At 37.4% G+C, this 16,638-nt stretch overlaps 1 protein-coding gene and 1 long non-coding RNA gene across 2 annotated transcripts in view; one reads left to right on the plus strand and one right to left on the minus strand.

Moving 5' to 3' along the window:
• The window catches only part of LOC122563143, a 56,067-nt gene extending 41,632 nt beyond the window's left edge, over positions 1–14,435 (minus strand). Inside the window, exon 1 of the long non-coding RNA XR_006315498.1 lies at positions 14,370–14,435. This is a non-coding gene — a long non-coding RNA (uncharacterized LOC122563143). The remainder of the gene's footprint in view (positions 1–14,369) is intronic.
• The window catches only part of rassf5 (Ras association domain family member 5), a 123,316-nt gene that overhangs the window by 13,285 nt on the left and 93,393 nt on the right, over positions 1–16,638 (plus strand). Inside the window, exon 2 of the mRNA XM_043716600.1 lies at positions 14,378–14,499. Coding sequence (XP_043572535.1) covers positions 14,378–14,499 — 122 coding nt within the window. The remainder of the gene's footprint in view (positions 1–14,377; positions 14,500–16,638) is intronic.

The raw sequence follows: 16,638 nt of genomic DNA on the forward strand, positions 1-16,638 counted from the left end.
ATACCAGTATTATTGTATCCCTATTGCTCTTGGTGAGTTAGAGATAGTACTCCAGGGTAACAGAATAGTGCACCTTAGCTTGGAAATTTAGCATCAAAGTACGCATGAGGTTACCAGCTTGTTTAGCAGTGCAATGATGGTGAACAGTGATGGCTTCTCTATCATTAGCACATCAAAATCCAGGCTAATACATGTTGATACCTGAAGCATGGTGCTTCAAAGGATGAAAACCATGTGTGCCTATTATTTTACCTGTTAAAGAATACCCATTATACTCCATCACATTTGTTTAGCCTAAGTTTAATGAAAGCCTCTTGACCTTCAGTAGGAATAAGTTGCTGAGCTACTGAAATTTGCAATAGTCACTGGCAAATGCTATAAATGAAGAGGCCAACTAGAATTCTGTGCAACTGCTTTCTCTAGATTTATCTCTGCAGGGGACTTAGGCATTTAATGGAGTCAATGAAGCATTGTAAATGGAACTGTAGCCCATGTGGTATGCAGCAAATTGTCCGTAAATATATCTCAAGGACACTTATTAAGGAAGAATGCAATAGATGAGAACTGACGCTTAAATATTGAAGTGTATGTTTTGCCCTAACTATTGTTAAATAAAGATCACAATAAAATGTAATGACTAAATACATCATACAAAATCCAAGAGGTTTCACAATTTCTGGCACATTATTTGATATTAAATGTTAATACAATTTACAGTTTCCTGCAAATTCCTGTTGGATTTGCATCTCTTCCAAAAATAGCTTTGAATAGAGCATTTAAAGATGAAGTGCAATTAATAATCATTTAGATACATTCCTGGGGAGGCAGGAAAGATGTTGGTGAGAGAGATTGACTAACCTCAGGTTTGTATTTCATTACTCTTGCTGTCATTCAGTAGAGTTAGAATTAATTTTAACTCGTGGAACTTTTTTATACATTTACGTGTATTTAACTTTATTATCACATTCTAGACAGAAGATTTTAAAACCTCACTTGACTTTATTCAGCCAGGTTCAGTCAAACTGAAATAAAGATCTAATTCAGGCATTAATAGTTTATAATTTGTTTTACTGGCAAAATGGGTGAGCCCCTCCTCCATTCTCCATTACCACCTTTGGGAAAAAATGGATAAAATGTCTTTCATTTGGATGACATTTGACAAAAAGTTAAAATAATGGAAACAAAGGTTGTGCTGACTGCCAGGAGGAATGAATAATCATATTTTGAAAGTTGTTAGGAATACTGAAACATTTAATATGCAGACTGAGTGTACAGATCACATAACTGTTGGCTTGCTATATCTTTGACACAGATACTAGATTAAAACAGGCATATGAAGCTTTTTTGAATTGTACACAATATACATTGGCATTGGTCCCATTTCAGACCTATTCTGTTTTGTTCAAGCTTGATTAGTTTCAGGTGGGTCATAAAGCATAAAATATCCTGGGAGTGTCTTGTGGTGAACTGGTAGTGTTCAAGACCCATCTGCTCCAGAGGTGTGTTAAAACATTTCTGACCAGGTTCATTAAAAATATCTACAAACTCCTGAACTTTATTAATACACAGGGATAGAGTATAAGTGCTTGGAGGTTGCGCTGAATTACCTCAACTTGAGTAACGTATACAGTTCTGAGTGCCACACTATAGGAAGGATGTGATTGCATTGGAGAAAGTACAGAAGAGATTTACAAAATGCTTGCAGGAATGAAAAGCTTTTGGCTAATGAGGATAAGTTGAAGAAGGTTGGGACTGCTCTCCTTGGAATGAAGTAGATTAAGAGGAGACCTGAGATGTTTTCAAAATCATAGGTGATCCACGTAAAGTGGATCAGGAGAAATTGTTCCTGCTCTTAGAAAGATCAAGAATGAGAGGGCACCGTTTTGGAATGACTTGCAAAAGTAACAAATCTGATGGAAGAAGAACCTTTTTACAGTGTACAGTTTAGATCAAGTGTGCACTGCTTAGATCGTGGTGGAGGCAGATTCATTTTGAGGTATTTAAGAGGGCATTGGGTGCTTAACATTCAGTGATATTGCCATGACTGAATCCCTGAGTATTAACATCCTGAGAGTTTCCATTGATCAGAAACTGAACTTGACTTAGCCATATAAATATTGTGCTACAAAAGCCGGTCAGAGGCTAGGAATCTTGCAGCAAGTAACACTCCACCCGATTCCCCAGAGCCTATCCACTACAAGATACAAGGTCAATGTGAGGACTGCAGATGCTGGAGAGTCCGAGTCAAAACGTGTGCTGTTGGAAAAGCACAGTAGGTCAGACAACATCCAACACTCAAGATACTCAACACTGTTGAGGACAAAGACTGCTTGACTAACATCACATCCACAAACATTCAGTTCCTCCATCACCAATGCTCAGTAGCAGTAAGTAGTGTGTACCAGCTAAAAGATCTACTCCAGAAATTCGCCAAGCCTCTTTTTAAGAAGCACCTTCCAAAACCCCTACCACCTTGAAGGATAAGGACAGCAGATCCATGAGAACACCACAACCCTTAAGTCCTCCAAACTGTGCACTATCCTGACTTTTAAATATGTTACCGTTCTTTCAGTGTTACTGGATAAAAATCCTGGAACTCCTTCATAAAGATTGACCTACAGCAAATAAACTACAGCATTCGAGAAGGTAGCTCACTCACTGCTTTCTTAAGCAACTAAGGATGGTCGATAAATGCTGGTCCAGTGAAATCCACATCTCAAGAATAATTTTTTTAAAAAGCATGCAAAGTAGCCCCTTCTCTCTTTATCTCTCTAGAAAGATTCTCGTCTATCTGTCAAACCTTTATTTGCAAATTCCACTTTTTTCTTGAATCTCAGTTTCCTGTTTTTACCATATTTACACAGCTGATTTTCCAGGGCCCAGGAAAATCCTTCTGTCTTATATCTTTGCCACTAACTCCATCTTCCTCCTCATTCATAAGATTTGTCTTTGGCTACTGAAAACTTCAACTATGAAATAACATCTTCAGTTATTTCAATGTTTTACTAGTCTCCTGTTCCAGTCGACATTTTACCCTATATAAAACTCTGGTCAATTTTACTTAACCATCACTCTTATCCAAACTGACCTATATTGGCATCTAGTCCTTACGTCTCGTATTAAACTTGAATTCCTTTTTGCAGCATCCTTCTGTCGTCTTGATGTTCCTATTTCTGGAATCTTGTCCAGCAATAAAACCCCTGGTCCTTGAAGTCCCCATTTCTCTGACTCTGTTCCTCTCTTCATCATGCTATCTTCAGTGAGAGACCACCAATAAATTAAATTGCCACATCATTTTCTTCCTCAAAGCCTTGTTTAAAAGCTACTTACAGTTGGTGCTTCTAATATATTTCTCTGTGTTGGCTAAGCATCTATTTTTGCTTCTACTCATGTTTTGAGGGATGTTTTTCCAGATTAAAATAGATATATGTATGGGTTCCAAGGGTTTCATTGAGGAGAGATTAAACAAGCTATGGCGTGTTACTTCTAATTTAGGTTAGGGACAACTTAGTTCAAGTTTAAGATAATAATTGGAACAAAAAGGGTGCATGGGAAGAAACTATTTCCAATGCAGATGGAATCCAGGAGTAGATGTAATAGCCGAGCTAGTTCTTTTAGGATTGAACTTGGAAATATTTCTAGATGATAGACTCTGGAACGACACTATTCTGAAAATGGTGGTAGATGCTAGATCAGAGTAAATTTAAAATTGAGATTGATAGATTTTGGTTTCTGCAGGTATTATGTGACATGGGAGAAAGGCAGTCATTTGGAGTTAGGCCACAGATCGTCCATGAGCTCATTGAATGGCAGAACATACTGAAATGTTTATATGCACTACACCTGTTCCTATCCTTTGCACATTACCATTTATTTGTGTGCTTGAACAGAAAATATAACTGCATTCAACTTTTTACAATTTTAGGGGTCATCAGTTTTGAACAGAGTGCTGGATTATTGATTACCTGTTTTATTGCTAGGCTTTTAATATTGCTGTTGTAAATCATTTCCAAGGCTGACTTTAAGATACGGCTTCCTATCATTGAGAACAAGAGATTTGCCATTTGATATTTAATATTTATTCTGGAAGAGGGATATTTTACAAGATTATGCCACCGGATTGATGTTTTTGACTTAATGTCACACTTGGGCAGGGAAAGTTGCCTTCATAAGAGAAGTGCAGTGATTTATAAGAGAAAACATAAATTAAAATGGAATTTACATAGCATTTTCTGTTTAGAGGACTGAACGTTATAGAGGTAAACCTCATTTTGATGGTTTTTTTCTGACAAGGAAGCCAAGAAATAGCTATTGGAATTTTTCAGTCATTAGGAATTTCACTAAAAGCCCAAATTATTGCTGATAAAGTTACTTTTTGGCTAGGCTTTTCCACTAATACAATTATGTACATTATCTCCCTAGTTAGCTGTTTCTGGCACGGATTCTTGTTTGGTTCACTTCTGTATCCATTCAATTGCAACTGCTTCTATTACACATATGTATACAATTGGCTAAATATACAGGATACTTCAAAAGCAAAAACCAGTCAGTTGTAAAGGGTGGGTCAAAATTCTGAAAGATGTGCAATACTGTAGTCAGAATTTTACCATACAGAACAATATTATTTTGGGGTAACACTATATTTTTCCCATTCCTTTACCTCCTTATTTTTGTGTGTCAGCTATAGTTCAGTTGCAACCACTCATCTGAGTCACAAGGGTTCAAGCAACACTCCAGGACTTAAATACAGAATCAAGGCTGACACTCCAGTGGAATACTGAGGCAGTGCTGCAGTGTCAGAGGTGCATTTATTTGTATAAGACATTAAACCAAGGTCACATCTGTTCCCTCAGGTTGGCATAAAAGATCCAGTTGGCACTTTTTAAAGAACAATGAAGAAATTATTACTCTTTTCCACACTAATTCTTATCCCTCACCAAAGCATTAAAACAGATCTATATAGTAGTCATTATTAAATTGTTTTTTTTTGTGAGCTCACTGTGTGCAAATTGGATGCCACATTTCCTACAAGACAACAGTGATGTCTAAGTACTTCATTGGCTATGAAGAGCTTTTGAGGTGTGAACATAAAAAGTGCAGTACTAACTTTAATCTTTTTTACATCTATAAATAGATCTCCAAATCCTCTCCAGCGCTGTTCTAAGCTCCTCTGCTTGGATGCTGTAGATGAGTTAGCGAGTTTTGAGAAGATTTGTAGCTCAAGTTGAGGTTCTGGATATAGGTTTGCTCGCTGAGCTGACAGGTTCTTTTCAGATGTTTCGTCACCATACTAGGTAACATCTTCAGTGAGCCTCCGGATAAAGCACTGCTGATGATTCCTGCTTTCTATTTATATGTTTGGGTTTCTTTGGGTTGGTGATGTCATTTCCTGTTCTTTTTCTCAGGGTGGTAAATCAGGTACAAGTCAATGCTTTTGTTGATAGATTTCTGGTTGGAATGCCATGCTTCAAGGAATTCTCGTGCATGTCTCTGTTTGGCTTGTCCTAGGGTGGATGTGTTGTCCCAGTCGAAGTGGTGTCCTTCCTTATCTGTATGTAAGGATACTAGTGAGAGAGGGTCATGTCGTTTTGTGGCTAGTTGATGTTCATGTATCCTGGTAGTGAGTTTTCTGCCTGTTTGTTCAATGTAGTGTTTGTTACAGTTCTTGCATGGTATTTTGTAAATAACATTAGTTTTGTTGTTTGTATAGGGTCTTTCAAGTTCATTAGCTGCTATTTTAGTGTGTTGGTGGGTTTATGGGCTACCGTGATGCCAAGAGGTCTGAGTAGGCTGGCACTCATTTCCGAATTTGATGTAGGGGAGAGTGACTAGGGTTTCTGGATGCATTGTCTACTTGCTTGGGTTTGTTGCTGAGAAACTGTGGACTGTGTTCATTTTGAATACACTGTATAGACTCATTGTAGAGGAGTCTTGACTTGAGCACTGTTTTGTCAAAAGTAGGAAGAGTTTGGAGGATGGCATACTTTTTGAGTTTGTGCTTTTTTCGAATGAAACAGTTTGGAAGTTACGTATAAAGGAAGCATTGTCTTTTTGATGAGCTTTTGTACAGTAGGTTAATTAGGCAAGAAAACTCACTTCAAGTAAAAGTTTGGCTTGAATCAAAACTAGTGTTACAACTACTGAGTTCAACTGAAATAAAGCAGCATAAAGCAGAAACTTGCTCTTTCCTTGGAAATTTGAGCTGAGTAAAAATAGTGGTTTCGTAGCGACAAATTCCAAATATTGTGTGAAGAAAGAAACATTATTTGGTGTGCTACTTTACTTGAGGGCCCATCATCCTGTTTTGGGCAGATATTCAAAGTTTGTAACGTTGGTCTGATTCCCATGGCTACTGTATCTAAATGACATCACCTGCAGTCTGGGTGTGGTCTTGGGAATATGCATCACTAAGTGTGATAACATTGACACTTGGTGATAATATTTTGCTGGAAAAATAATGTGTGCTATTATTGATGCACAAATTAGCCAGAAAATTCAAGAGTTACACTAAGTTGGAATCTCCCGAATGTACTGGTTGATGTACAAAACTCCACTGACTATTTGTTTGCATAAACAACAGTCCATCTTTTTCTATTTGTTCTTATTATGAACTGATTTTTGCACATTGAGTCAAGGCTAGAACTGGAGAGTAAGTATGTTTTAAAAATATTGTAATAATTGTTAACACAATACAATCAACCCTGAACAATTTAAATTGTTTCCTTTTAGTGCACAATTGTTGGCAATTTTAATGTTAAATTATTATTTTGCATTCTGAATTTTTCTGTTCCTTTTTATCCAGTGTGTCTTTCACAATTTTTTTTTCTCCGTACTCCTATTTGACTCTAACTAGCCCTCCGTCTCCAAATATAATTTGTTGAAGGATAGAGTGCTGGTTCTGCTTCTGATTGAAGTTTCAAATGCCTTTGAGTAAACCAGTTTGAGCTTAAGCTCCAGGGAAAAAGCCTAACATTGTCAGATGCCTCGATCCAACAAGATCCAGTTCATTATCACATGAAGTGTCTGCTGACCAGGATTAATTGTGAATGTTGAAAGTGTTACAAATTATAATCAAATTGGAAGTGGTTAAGCAAGATTTTTGGAAATGTCTTTACATTTTAAAAACCTCCTTTTTCCATTTTAAACAAATTGAAATCCTTCAAAGATTGCACATAATTTTATTTTCTTTCCATCTTCTTGTGTACATTGCTCATTAAAATAAGGCAGGGATGAGATTTTACCCCACGCTGTTATAATTATTTTTTAAAAATATACTCTTAATTACCTAGCCTTATGAGAAACTGCACGCCATGAGGTGCCACACCAAGCTTATGAACATACAACCATATTTGATGTATGGTGGCAAGACATGTGGTAATTGTTCCTTCATCCCCAAAGTAGTCAATCTGCTAAGTGTCTGTCAGGGCACTGTAGATTGTGGGTAGAATGGTCACTAAATGTTGGACTATGTAGTAGTTTGTTACCCTCTTAGCATCACAGTGGTGTTGGAAGGGAGAAGGGTTGGTAATGAGGAATGAACTAGGCTTCTGTAAACAATTTTGAGACAACCTGAGCACAAGTAGGTCAGGAGCTAGCAATGAGAGTTTGACACTTGCGTTTGAGACTAGTGGTTGTAGTCAGAAACATCCCAATCAGGAAATGTAGCCCCTTAGTGAGAGGAGAGGAAGTAAGTGTCAGGTGGGCAACAGAGACTGCACCCTCAGGATGTTCTGCGCCAAAAACTGAGCCTCCAATTCAAGTGGGAGAACCAGTGCTACAAGAGACTGTGACTCTGGGCAGCTGGCCACACAGATTTTTTCCCACATGGCAAAAGACCTCATAACTTGTGGCATTGCTTGCCATGCCTTGCCTGTAGCTGTCAAAACCATCGTGGTTTTAAATTTCTTCATGCCTGACTCTAAGGGAAAGCGGCTGATCTTGTTGCCGTCTATGAATTGGATGCACACTATGCATCGCACCTTACGGTATAAAAACAGAATTAGGCCATTCGACCCATCGAATCAGCCATGATTGAATGGTAGAGCAGATATGTTTCTCAATCCCATTCTCTTGCCTTCTCCCTGTAACCTTTGATCCCTTTACCAATCAAGAACCTATTATCTATATTGTTATAGAGTGGGGGGTAGATAAATTGTTAAGACAAAGGAGGCTTACAGTTGTAGATAGTTGTTTAATGTTTTCTTTTGGAGTTAAAGATTAAAATTGCTATTTTTTCTTTAGTGGAATATGAGTCGTTCTCTGTCACTCCATACTTTAACAGATTACGAGGCAAGGTGAGCTTTTCTGTGTGTTTGGTTCATTTAGCAGAAGGGTTTACCCCGTGTTGTAACCTATTATCTCTGTCTTAATTACACTCAATAACTTGGCCTCCATTTCCTCCTTAAACTCCATTTGAGTACAAATCCAGAGTTCTCAACCTCTTCTGATATGACAAGCTTTACAGCCCTGGGATCTTCCTTGTAAATCTCATTTGAACCACACATTGCCAGCACATTCTTGCATAGACATGGGGCCCAAACTGCTCACAATATTTGAAATGTGGCCTGACCAAAACTTTATACAACCTCAGCAGTACATCCCTGCTCTTGTATATTAGCTTGCTTGAAATGAATGCTCTTATTCCATTTGCTTTCCTAACTGCCAACTTAACTTGCATGCTAACCTTAAGAGAATCCTGACTAGGATTCTCAAGAGCCTTTGCAGTTCAGAATTTCAAAGCCGTTGCCTGTTTAGAAAATAGTCTATGCCTCTATTCTTCCTACTAAAGTACATAACCTCTCACTTTCCAGCATTATATTCTATCTGCCATTTCTTATCCCACTCTCCTAGCCTGTCCAAGTCCTTATGCAGCCTCTCTATTTCCTCTACACCACCTGTCCCTCCACCTATTTTGGTGTAATCTGCAAACTTAACAACAGTGCCCTCCGTTCCTTTGTCCAGATCATTAATGTATACAGTAATGTGAATAGTTGTGGTCCCAATACCCCTGAGCTCCTCCACTAACCACCAGATGCCAACAAAAAGACCCCTCTATCCCCAATCATTGCCTTTTGCCAGTCAGCCAGTCCTCTATCTATGCTAGTATCTTGCATGTATCACTATGGGTTCTTACCTAGCAGCCTCCTATGCAACACCTTGTTAAAGCACTGATGTTATGACTGTGATAGGGACCTTTTTAATGTTTGAAGAAAAAATCCAAACACTTGGCATTTACTGGCAGAACAGTGTGACAAGAGTTCATGTTTGAAACAAAACCTTTTATTTGTCAAAAATGTAAGTAATGTTAAATGGACACTATAGATTGGTTTTAACCAATACATCATGAACTCTGTTTTAGTATTTACTTCCTCCAGTCATTCCCTTATGTTGCAAGAATGTTGAAGGTGCACTCAGATTTCACTGGGGACAAATCCAAACATCTGCCATAGTCAGTTGGAATTCACTGATGGGTTTGATTTAAAAAAATTCTTGTGCAACAAAGCTTGGTATTTTTTCACTATACAGCAATACACGTCAGTCAGCATCTCAGAAATTATTACTGCTCAAGAAAACGGAAGTTAGGTCTAATAAAGTAACTACCCATAATGGTATAGTTGGGACACCAGCTAAATTGAGGTCTCTAACTTGGTGATGTATTGGTCATCTTAGATGCATTGTTTTGTTCTTTTTCCCATTCTGAAATGATATTCTGTGTATTTCAGTGTGGTTGACCTAATTTTTTTCCGTAGCTGTTTATTCGTAGAAGAAACTGTTTTTTAAATTTCATACGCACTTTATATTTATATTTAATCTGTCATCAATTTTCGTGTGAAATCATATTTCAATGTTGCTGATTACACCCTGGTGCTAGAAGTGCCATAGCCTGTCAAACATCCTATTCTGGCAAAATTAATTGATAATCAAGGTTGACAGGTCTCATGCAATTTCAGCCAGTCAAACCCTAGTTCACAGGTTAACTGTTCCTAATGAATCACAGTCATAACAAATAGATAGAATTAGAATTAGATATTAAATTGTTTCTGCTTGAATTTTCTGGCTGTTTCCTGCACATGCCAATTTGAAAACTAGAACTCCATCTATCAGTTTCAACTTAATTTTCCTTCTGGTGAAGTTGAGCAAAGATTTCTTCACCTTCAGGGCACTTCCAGGACTCCTGCAAATCATTTATTCTTCAGTATGCTTGACCGGATACGATCTCAGTTTTTGTATCAATGGGCTCAAGAAAGAGTTTATTTTTATGCCTCATAGATTAAAGAGGTTAAGGCTGGGAAATTTTGTCCTATCAAAGAACTGATGACACATTAAGATTTCTGTTTGGAGTGATAAAACAATGAGCCACTTTGGTTCAGAAACAGGAATTCACATTCCTATTTCTCAATTTAAAAACCTTATACTGGACTTTCCCTTCCCAGTTCCGCTTAACCATACATGGGAGCTGAGTGGGAGGTAACTGATATTATTCTCCTTGAAGCAAAGGAGAACATAAGGGAGTAAAATAGAAGCAAAAAATGGTAGATGCTAGAAATCTGAAATAAATGCAAAGTACTGGAGAAACTGGCAATGTCTATGGAGAGAGAAAGAGTCAATATTTTGATTCTAATATAACTTCTTCTAAAGAAAATTTTAGGCATTTAAAAAAAAAAAGTCCTGACAAAACCAGAGGTGGTTTGTGAAATTCTGTTCTACACCACAGTTAAATTTAACTAAGGGTAACCCCAAGGATCATGTGACATCACACAAAAAGAACCTTAATTCATCATCATCTGGGGAGCAAAACACTTTTTTTTATGAAACTAAAAGAGAATGCTATTTGTTATGTCTGATTTTGATAATTTGGCAATATTGCTCAACTGACACCACATTAATCTTTTATAGTTGTTTTGAATTGACTTAAACAAGGTAACTGGTCAGAATATTAAGTAAAAAAAAATTGAATAATAAAGGTGCAAATTTTTGAACTGGGTGAAGATGTGGCAATATTAAAGCTGAAGGCTCAAATTTGACTGATTTGTTTCAACTCCTGGGGAAAAAAAATTCAATCTCCATGCTGAAGTACTGTAGCAGCTGCTTCAGTTGAGCTTGAGATTGTTTGGCTTCTCATCTGACAGAATTGGCTATCTTCCTTTGAAGTGTTCTACATTTCAAATTTCTGAGAAAAAGGAGCCCTTATCAACAGGAATCCAGACACAAAGGAGATGGGAATATTTCCAGAATGAAGTTTCACTTTCACACCACTAGTCCAACCCTTCCCCATCTCAAATTGTTCACTTAAAGCCCTATGTGAGGATCCAGGCAATTACTTTTTTTTGTATCAAAAGTTATGTGGTTCAGGCAGCATTGGTGATGTTTAGCAGGAGACCAAAAAACATGGAAAAATTAAAATTTAATGGGGGAGTAACAATTAGTAAGTAGCAATTCTTGTCTCGTGGAGCTCTTTCTGAAATTGTCGTCATTGGAATCAGATTGTTGGCTGTTTTATAATAAAACTGGAAACTGCTGTTGAATACTTTTTATTATTTTTCAATGTTATAAAACTTGTGCACCTGCATAATAGTGCTGACATTGAAAGGATTTAACTGTAAGTTGTTTGACATTTATGAGAACCTGAGAGTTGTTTGTTTTTTAAAAAAGGTTTTTAAAAATTAGAGTTTTAAGGAAGATTTTGTTGCTAGATGTTCAACTAATTACTTTCCCTCAAGCTGCTGTGGTGTGGACTTCAGCGAAAAGAGTTCCTCCGGCTTTGTATTTGAATGTGTAGATAATAATGAAATTTAGGGAACTCTTAGCTTCAATGGAAGGAATGGAGCACTAAATAAATCAGTGACTTTTCAAAATCTGGTGGAGAATGGTGATTTTTTTTGTTCTAATCTGTTTGCATACATAACTTTTGCAGATAGACTTCATGTTGCCCCATAACATGTAAGCAACTTTCGAACATGCTGCACAGAATGATTTATTTGATAAAGATCAAATTAAAACATCCCACATCAAAATTTTTAACCTGTTAGCATAATGGTTGCAGACTGCTCTATTCATATTCTGGATTAGTGGTGCTGGAAGAGAATGTTAACAGGCTTGTGTTGCCCTGCATTACAAATGTGAATATTAATGTGCTCAACTCTCAGCTAGGAATTGAATTCCAACTCCACTTTGTTGACCTTCCCATGCAAGGAGCTGGTCTGCTTTTGTTCCTTATCTGAGCAGAACAGCAAAAATTGCATTTAAAGTAATTATTTCTTCTGCCATATTTTAGCCATTCAGCTGCACCCTCTAGTGGACTGACCGTAGAAAAACATAGTCGACGGCCTACTGCCTGGACTTTCCCTTTTTTCGTTTGAGGAACACAAATTTGATGCAATTGGATAAAAGTTTTGATGTGACTGGAGAAAGGGAAAAATGACAAGATGGGGGAAAATGCAAAATGATTATTCTTTTATTCTCGCAATTATTCAAGTCGTATTTACCTCTTGCACTGCCCTATATTTCCAAAGTTAAAAATCGCCCATCACCAGGTTATAGTCCAACAGGTTTATTTGGAAGCACTAGTTTTCAGAGCACTGTTCCTTCATCAGGCAGCTGTGGAGCAGGATCATAGACACAGAATTTATAGCAAAAGATTAAAATGTCATGCAACTGAAATGATGTACTGAACAAATGGCATTCTAGGTTTGTTCAATACATCATTTCAGTTGCATGACACTGTAACCTTTTGCTATAAATCTGTGCCTTATGATCCTGCTCCATAGCTACCTGATGAAGGAACAGCTCTCCAAAAGCTAGTGCTTTCAAATAAACCTATTAGACTATAACCTGGTGTTGTATTTTTAAACTTTGTCCACCCCAGTCCAAACTGGCTCCTCCACTTTATTTCCAAAGGCATTGATTCCTTGCTGAGATACAGTTTGTCAGATAATAGAAGCTCTCCAGTTTGTTTTACAGAGGAAAATACATTTTTCTTTAGCCCAAACCGTTCAGACTACAAAAGGATTTGGATAGGTTAAGTGAATGGGCAGAAATTTGGCAGAAGAAATATAATCTGGGGAATATGTGAGCCTGTCCAGTTTGGCAGAAAGAATAGAAAAACATTTGATTGAATGAAGAGAGACTGCAGAATTCCATGGTACAGGGATCAGAGTATTTGGATACATGAGTTGCAAGAGGTTAGTCTGCAGGCAAGTCATTTAATGAAGGTGGATGGAACATTGTCATTTATTGCAAGGGTAAACAAAGTATAAAAATGAGCATATCATGCAACTGTTGTACGGTGCCTTGGGTTGAATTTAGTGTTGGGCACAGTTTTCAGTTTCTTAAGAAAGGATATAGTACATTTGAGAAGTTCAGAGAAGGTTCATTTGAATGACTCGTGGAATGAAGGGCTATTTACAAGGAAAGAATGAACATTTCAATCCTATGCTGAGTGGCGTTCAAAAGAATGAGGTAATCTTATTGAAATGCAAACATCCTGAGGGGATAGTCAATATAGGTCTTGAAGGAATATTTTCTTTTGGAGGAGTCTTGATCTTGTTGGGATTACAGTTTCTAAAAACTTAGTTCAAACTCCTACCTGAGATTGAGATGATGAGAATTTATTTTCAAGCTTGCTTTTTGTTACAGAGCACTAGAAGCTGGTCCAGTATAGGTATTCAAGATGGAGTTAGATTTTTTAAAATGGGTCAAAGGAATCTAGGTTTATGGAAGGTAGGCAGGAAACGAGAACTGACCTCACAATCAGATCAGCCATTATCATAATGAATGGAAGAACAGTCTCAAGTGACCAAATGGTCATATACTCCTGAATTCTTGTGTAACCGTAACTTCAAACATATATCCTGCTCTATTTAGTCATTTCAAAGTCAACCCTTCAAGTACTGAATACAGAATTGCATAGGAATTACTCTTTCTTGTATGCCATTTAACATTTTTTCATTCTTTAATTTATTTCTCCAATTGATTTATTGATGAAGTCTGACACCAAAATTCTGAAGTCTCCATGCTAATTGTGGTTCTATGCAGAGAGTGACTTGTATAAAATTGTGCCTTTAGTCTGTAAGATTTACCCAAAAATAGAAAATTTGATATCTGATTTAGAATATTCAAAACTGTATCCATTTGATTGGCCCAGCAAACTTAAGTTATCCCATTACATTGAATGTGTGACAACGTGTTGCCCAGTGAAGACCATTTGCCCTGTGATCATTTTGCTTAGCAATTCCTATGTTCTTTACCTATTGGCAAATATGATTTTATTCACTCAATTTGTGATATCTCTTGCTGTGGACTTAACTATATGCAAAACCTTCATTTTGTTAAGCAGAATTCCATTGAATTTTGATTGTTATTTATCTTACCTGCACAGATTGCAATTACACCGTTCATCAAGAGTGTAGGAGCTTCATTAAACTTGACTGCCAGCGAGGGAAACAGCTTTCAGCAGAGAAAATCAGCCCTGCAAACACAATGGTCCAGTCTGAAAGTGAGGTATTAATTTTTAATGTTCTAATTTTCACAGTAGCTTTTATGAATAACAATAACCATTCCTTTGCATTTCTGTTGTGCATTGTCGTCAAGTATTTCCAGTCAAGAAACTTACTGATGAGAAACTTTGAAAATGTCAACAGTTAGCTGACTTTTTAAAACATTCATTGCATAACTTTACATCATAAGGGACCACTTCTGCAGTGATGAACTTTTTTTTTGCAGAACACCACCGCTTTTTTCTTTCCTCTTAATGTAAATTACTTACCTGTGTTTGCATGGCACTTCATCCACATCCTACAACTTATTTAACAAAATAGCTTTCATAGAGATTGAGATATTGTATTATTGGTTATCGTTATTAACTCACTCACCAGCTCACTATATTCATTAATACCAGGTTCCTGTTCATTCATTCTTAACCCTTTACTAACCCGTTATTTACTATAACACAGATTTGTTCATTCATTCATAAACCCGTGGTTCCCTACTATACTTTACTATCATAAAATAGAGCTGAAAATGTGTTGCTGGAAAAACACAGCAGGTCAGGCAGCATTCAAGGAGCAGGAGAATCGACGTTTCAGGCATGAGCCCTTCTTCAGGAATGGGGGCTTTTGCCCAAAACGTCGATTTCGCTGCTCCTTGGATGCTGCCTGAACTGCTGTGCTCTTCCAACACCATTATATTAATTAGCCCTTACCAACCATCTCCTGAACCTGAATAGATTCCTCAATTAGTACATACCTGTTAAATACCTTTTAACTGGGCCATTATCCCTTTAAGAAACTAACTGACAAAACAGTGCTTCCATGAAATTGAGGGAATTAATGAATGAAACTCACATTGGCAAATAGTAAACAAATCTCACAACCCAACTGCAATAATCAGTTTAATATTTTTTTATTAAGTATAGGTACAATGTTTAACTTATTTCGAGCATGTAGGCCTTTTTACTAACGTTTTTACTAACATTTACTAACTGAAAAGACTAACACCTCTTAATTATTCAAGCAGTTCGGACAAACACTCTTAATCCCATCAGAAGTAGTAGCCAGCATTTAGCACGTTTTAACTCATTTTGCTGTCTCCCAGGACCGAAGCCCTTCAAACCTTTGTGTACTATACATAAAAGAATGTTAACACGATAGTTATGGAATTTTAATATATGTAAGAACTGTGTATAAAGGGGTTCTTGCAAGAACTGTATTTCAGGATTCTATTGCTGCGTTGAACTTGTGCTGTGATTGCTGAATAAAAGAGGCTATTTTCGCCCCTCACCAATTCCGATCATTATTTGAACACCATCCCACAAGATGAACATTGAAACCTTTCTCAGATTTTAGAAGAGCAATCTTGCTGCCTTAATTAAGGAAACACGTTACACTGTACTTAATAAGAAGAAAAAGTGAATATTTCTGAAGACATGCCTGGAATATGTGCCCAAGAAGCATGAGCTTGGCAACCTGGCAGAGTACTCTAGTATTCATATCTGGAGCTGTGACAGTCCTATTGAGAATTATGAAATTAAGTGAAATGCATGTATTAGTTTGTAGGCACCAGAAAAGTTACCTGATTGTTCCAAAAATTCACTAGTTCATTTGTCTTCAAGGAAAGGTAAGCCAACCAGTCATACTCTGGGTTATATGGATTTTGGTCATATACAAAGTACATGACCTAATATTATTCATGTAATGCAAACTGCCTATCTCCTGATGAAGGATGTTGTGGTTCTGTTCGCCGAACTGGGAATTTGTGTTGCAGATGTTTCGTCCTCTGTCTAGGTGACATCCTCAGTGCTTGGGAGCCTCCTGTGAAGCGCTTCTGTGATCTTTCCTCCGGCATTTGTAGTGGTTTGAATCTGCCGCTTCCGGTTGTCAGTTCCAGCTGTCCGCTGCAGTGGTCGGTATATTGGGTTCAGATCGATGTGCTTATTGATTGAATCTGTGGATGAGTGCCACGCCTCTAGGAATTCCCTGGCTGTTCTCTGTTTGGCAAAATCCCATGCAAGGACTGCACAAAACACTACATAGGACAAACAGGAAGACAACTAACGATCCGCATCCATGAACACCAACGAGCCACGAAACGACACGACCAGCTATCCTTAGTAGCCACACACACAGATGACAAGCAACATGA

Source organism: Chiloscyllium plagiosum, chromosome 26, assembly GCF_004010195.1.
Source record: "Chiloscyllium plagiosum isolate BGI_BamShark_2017 chromosome 26, ASM401019v2, whole genome shotgun sequence".
Taxonomy (NCBI): domain Eukaryota; kingdom Metazoa; phylum Chordata; class Chondrichthyes; order Orectolobiformes; family Hemiscylliidae; genus Chiloscyllium; species Chiloscyllium plagiosum.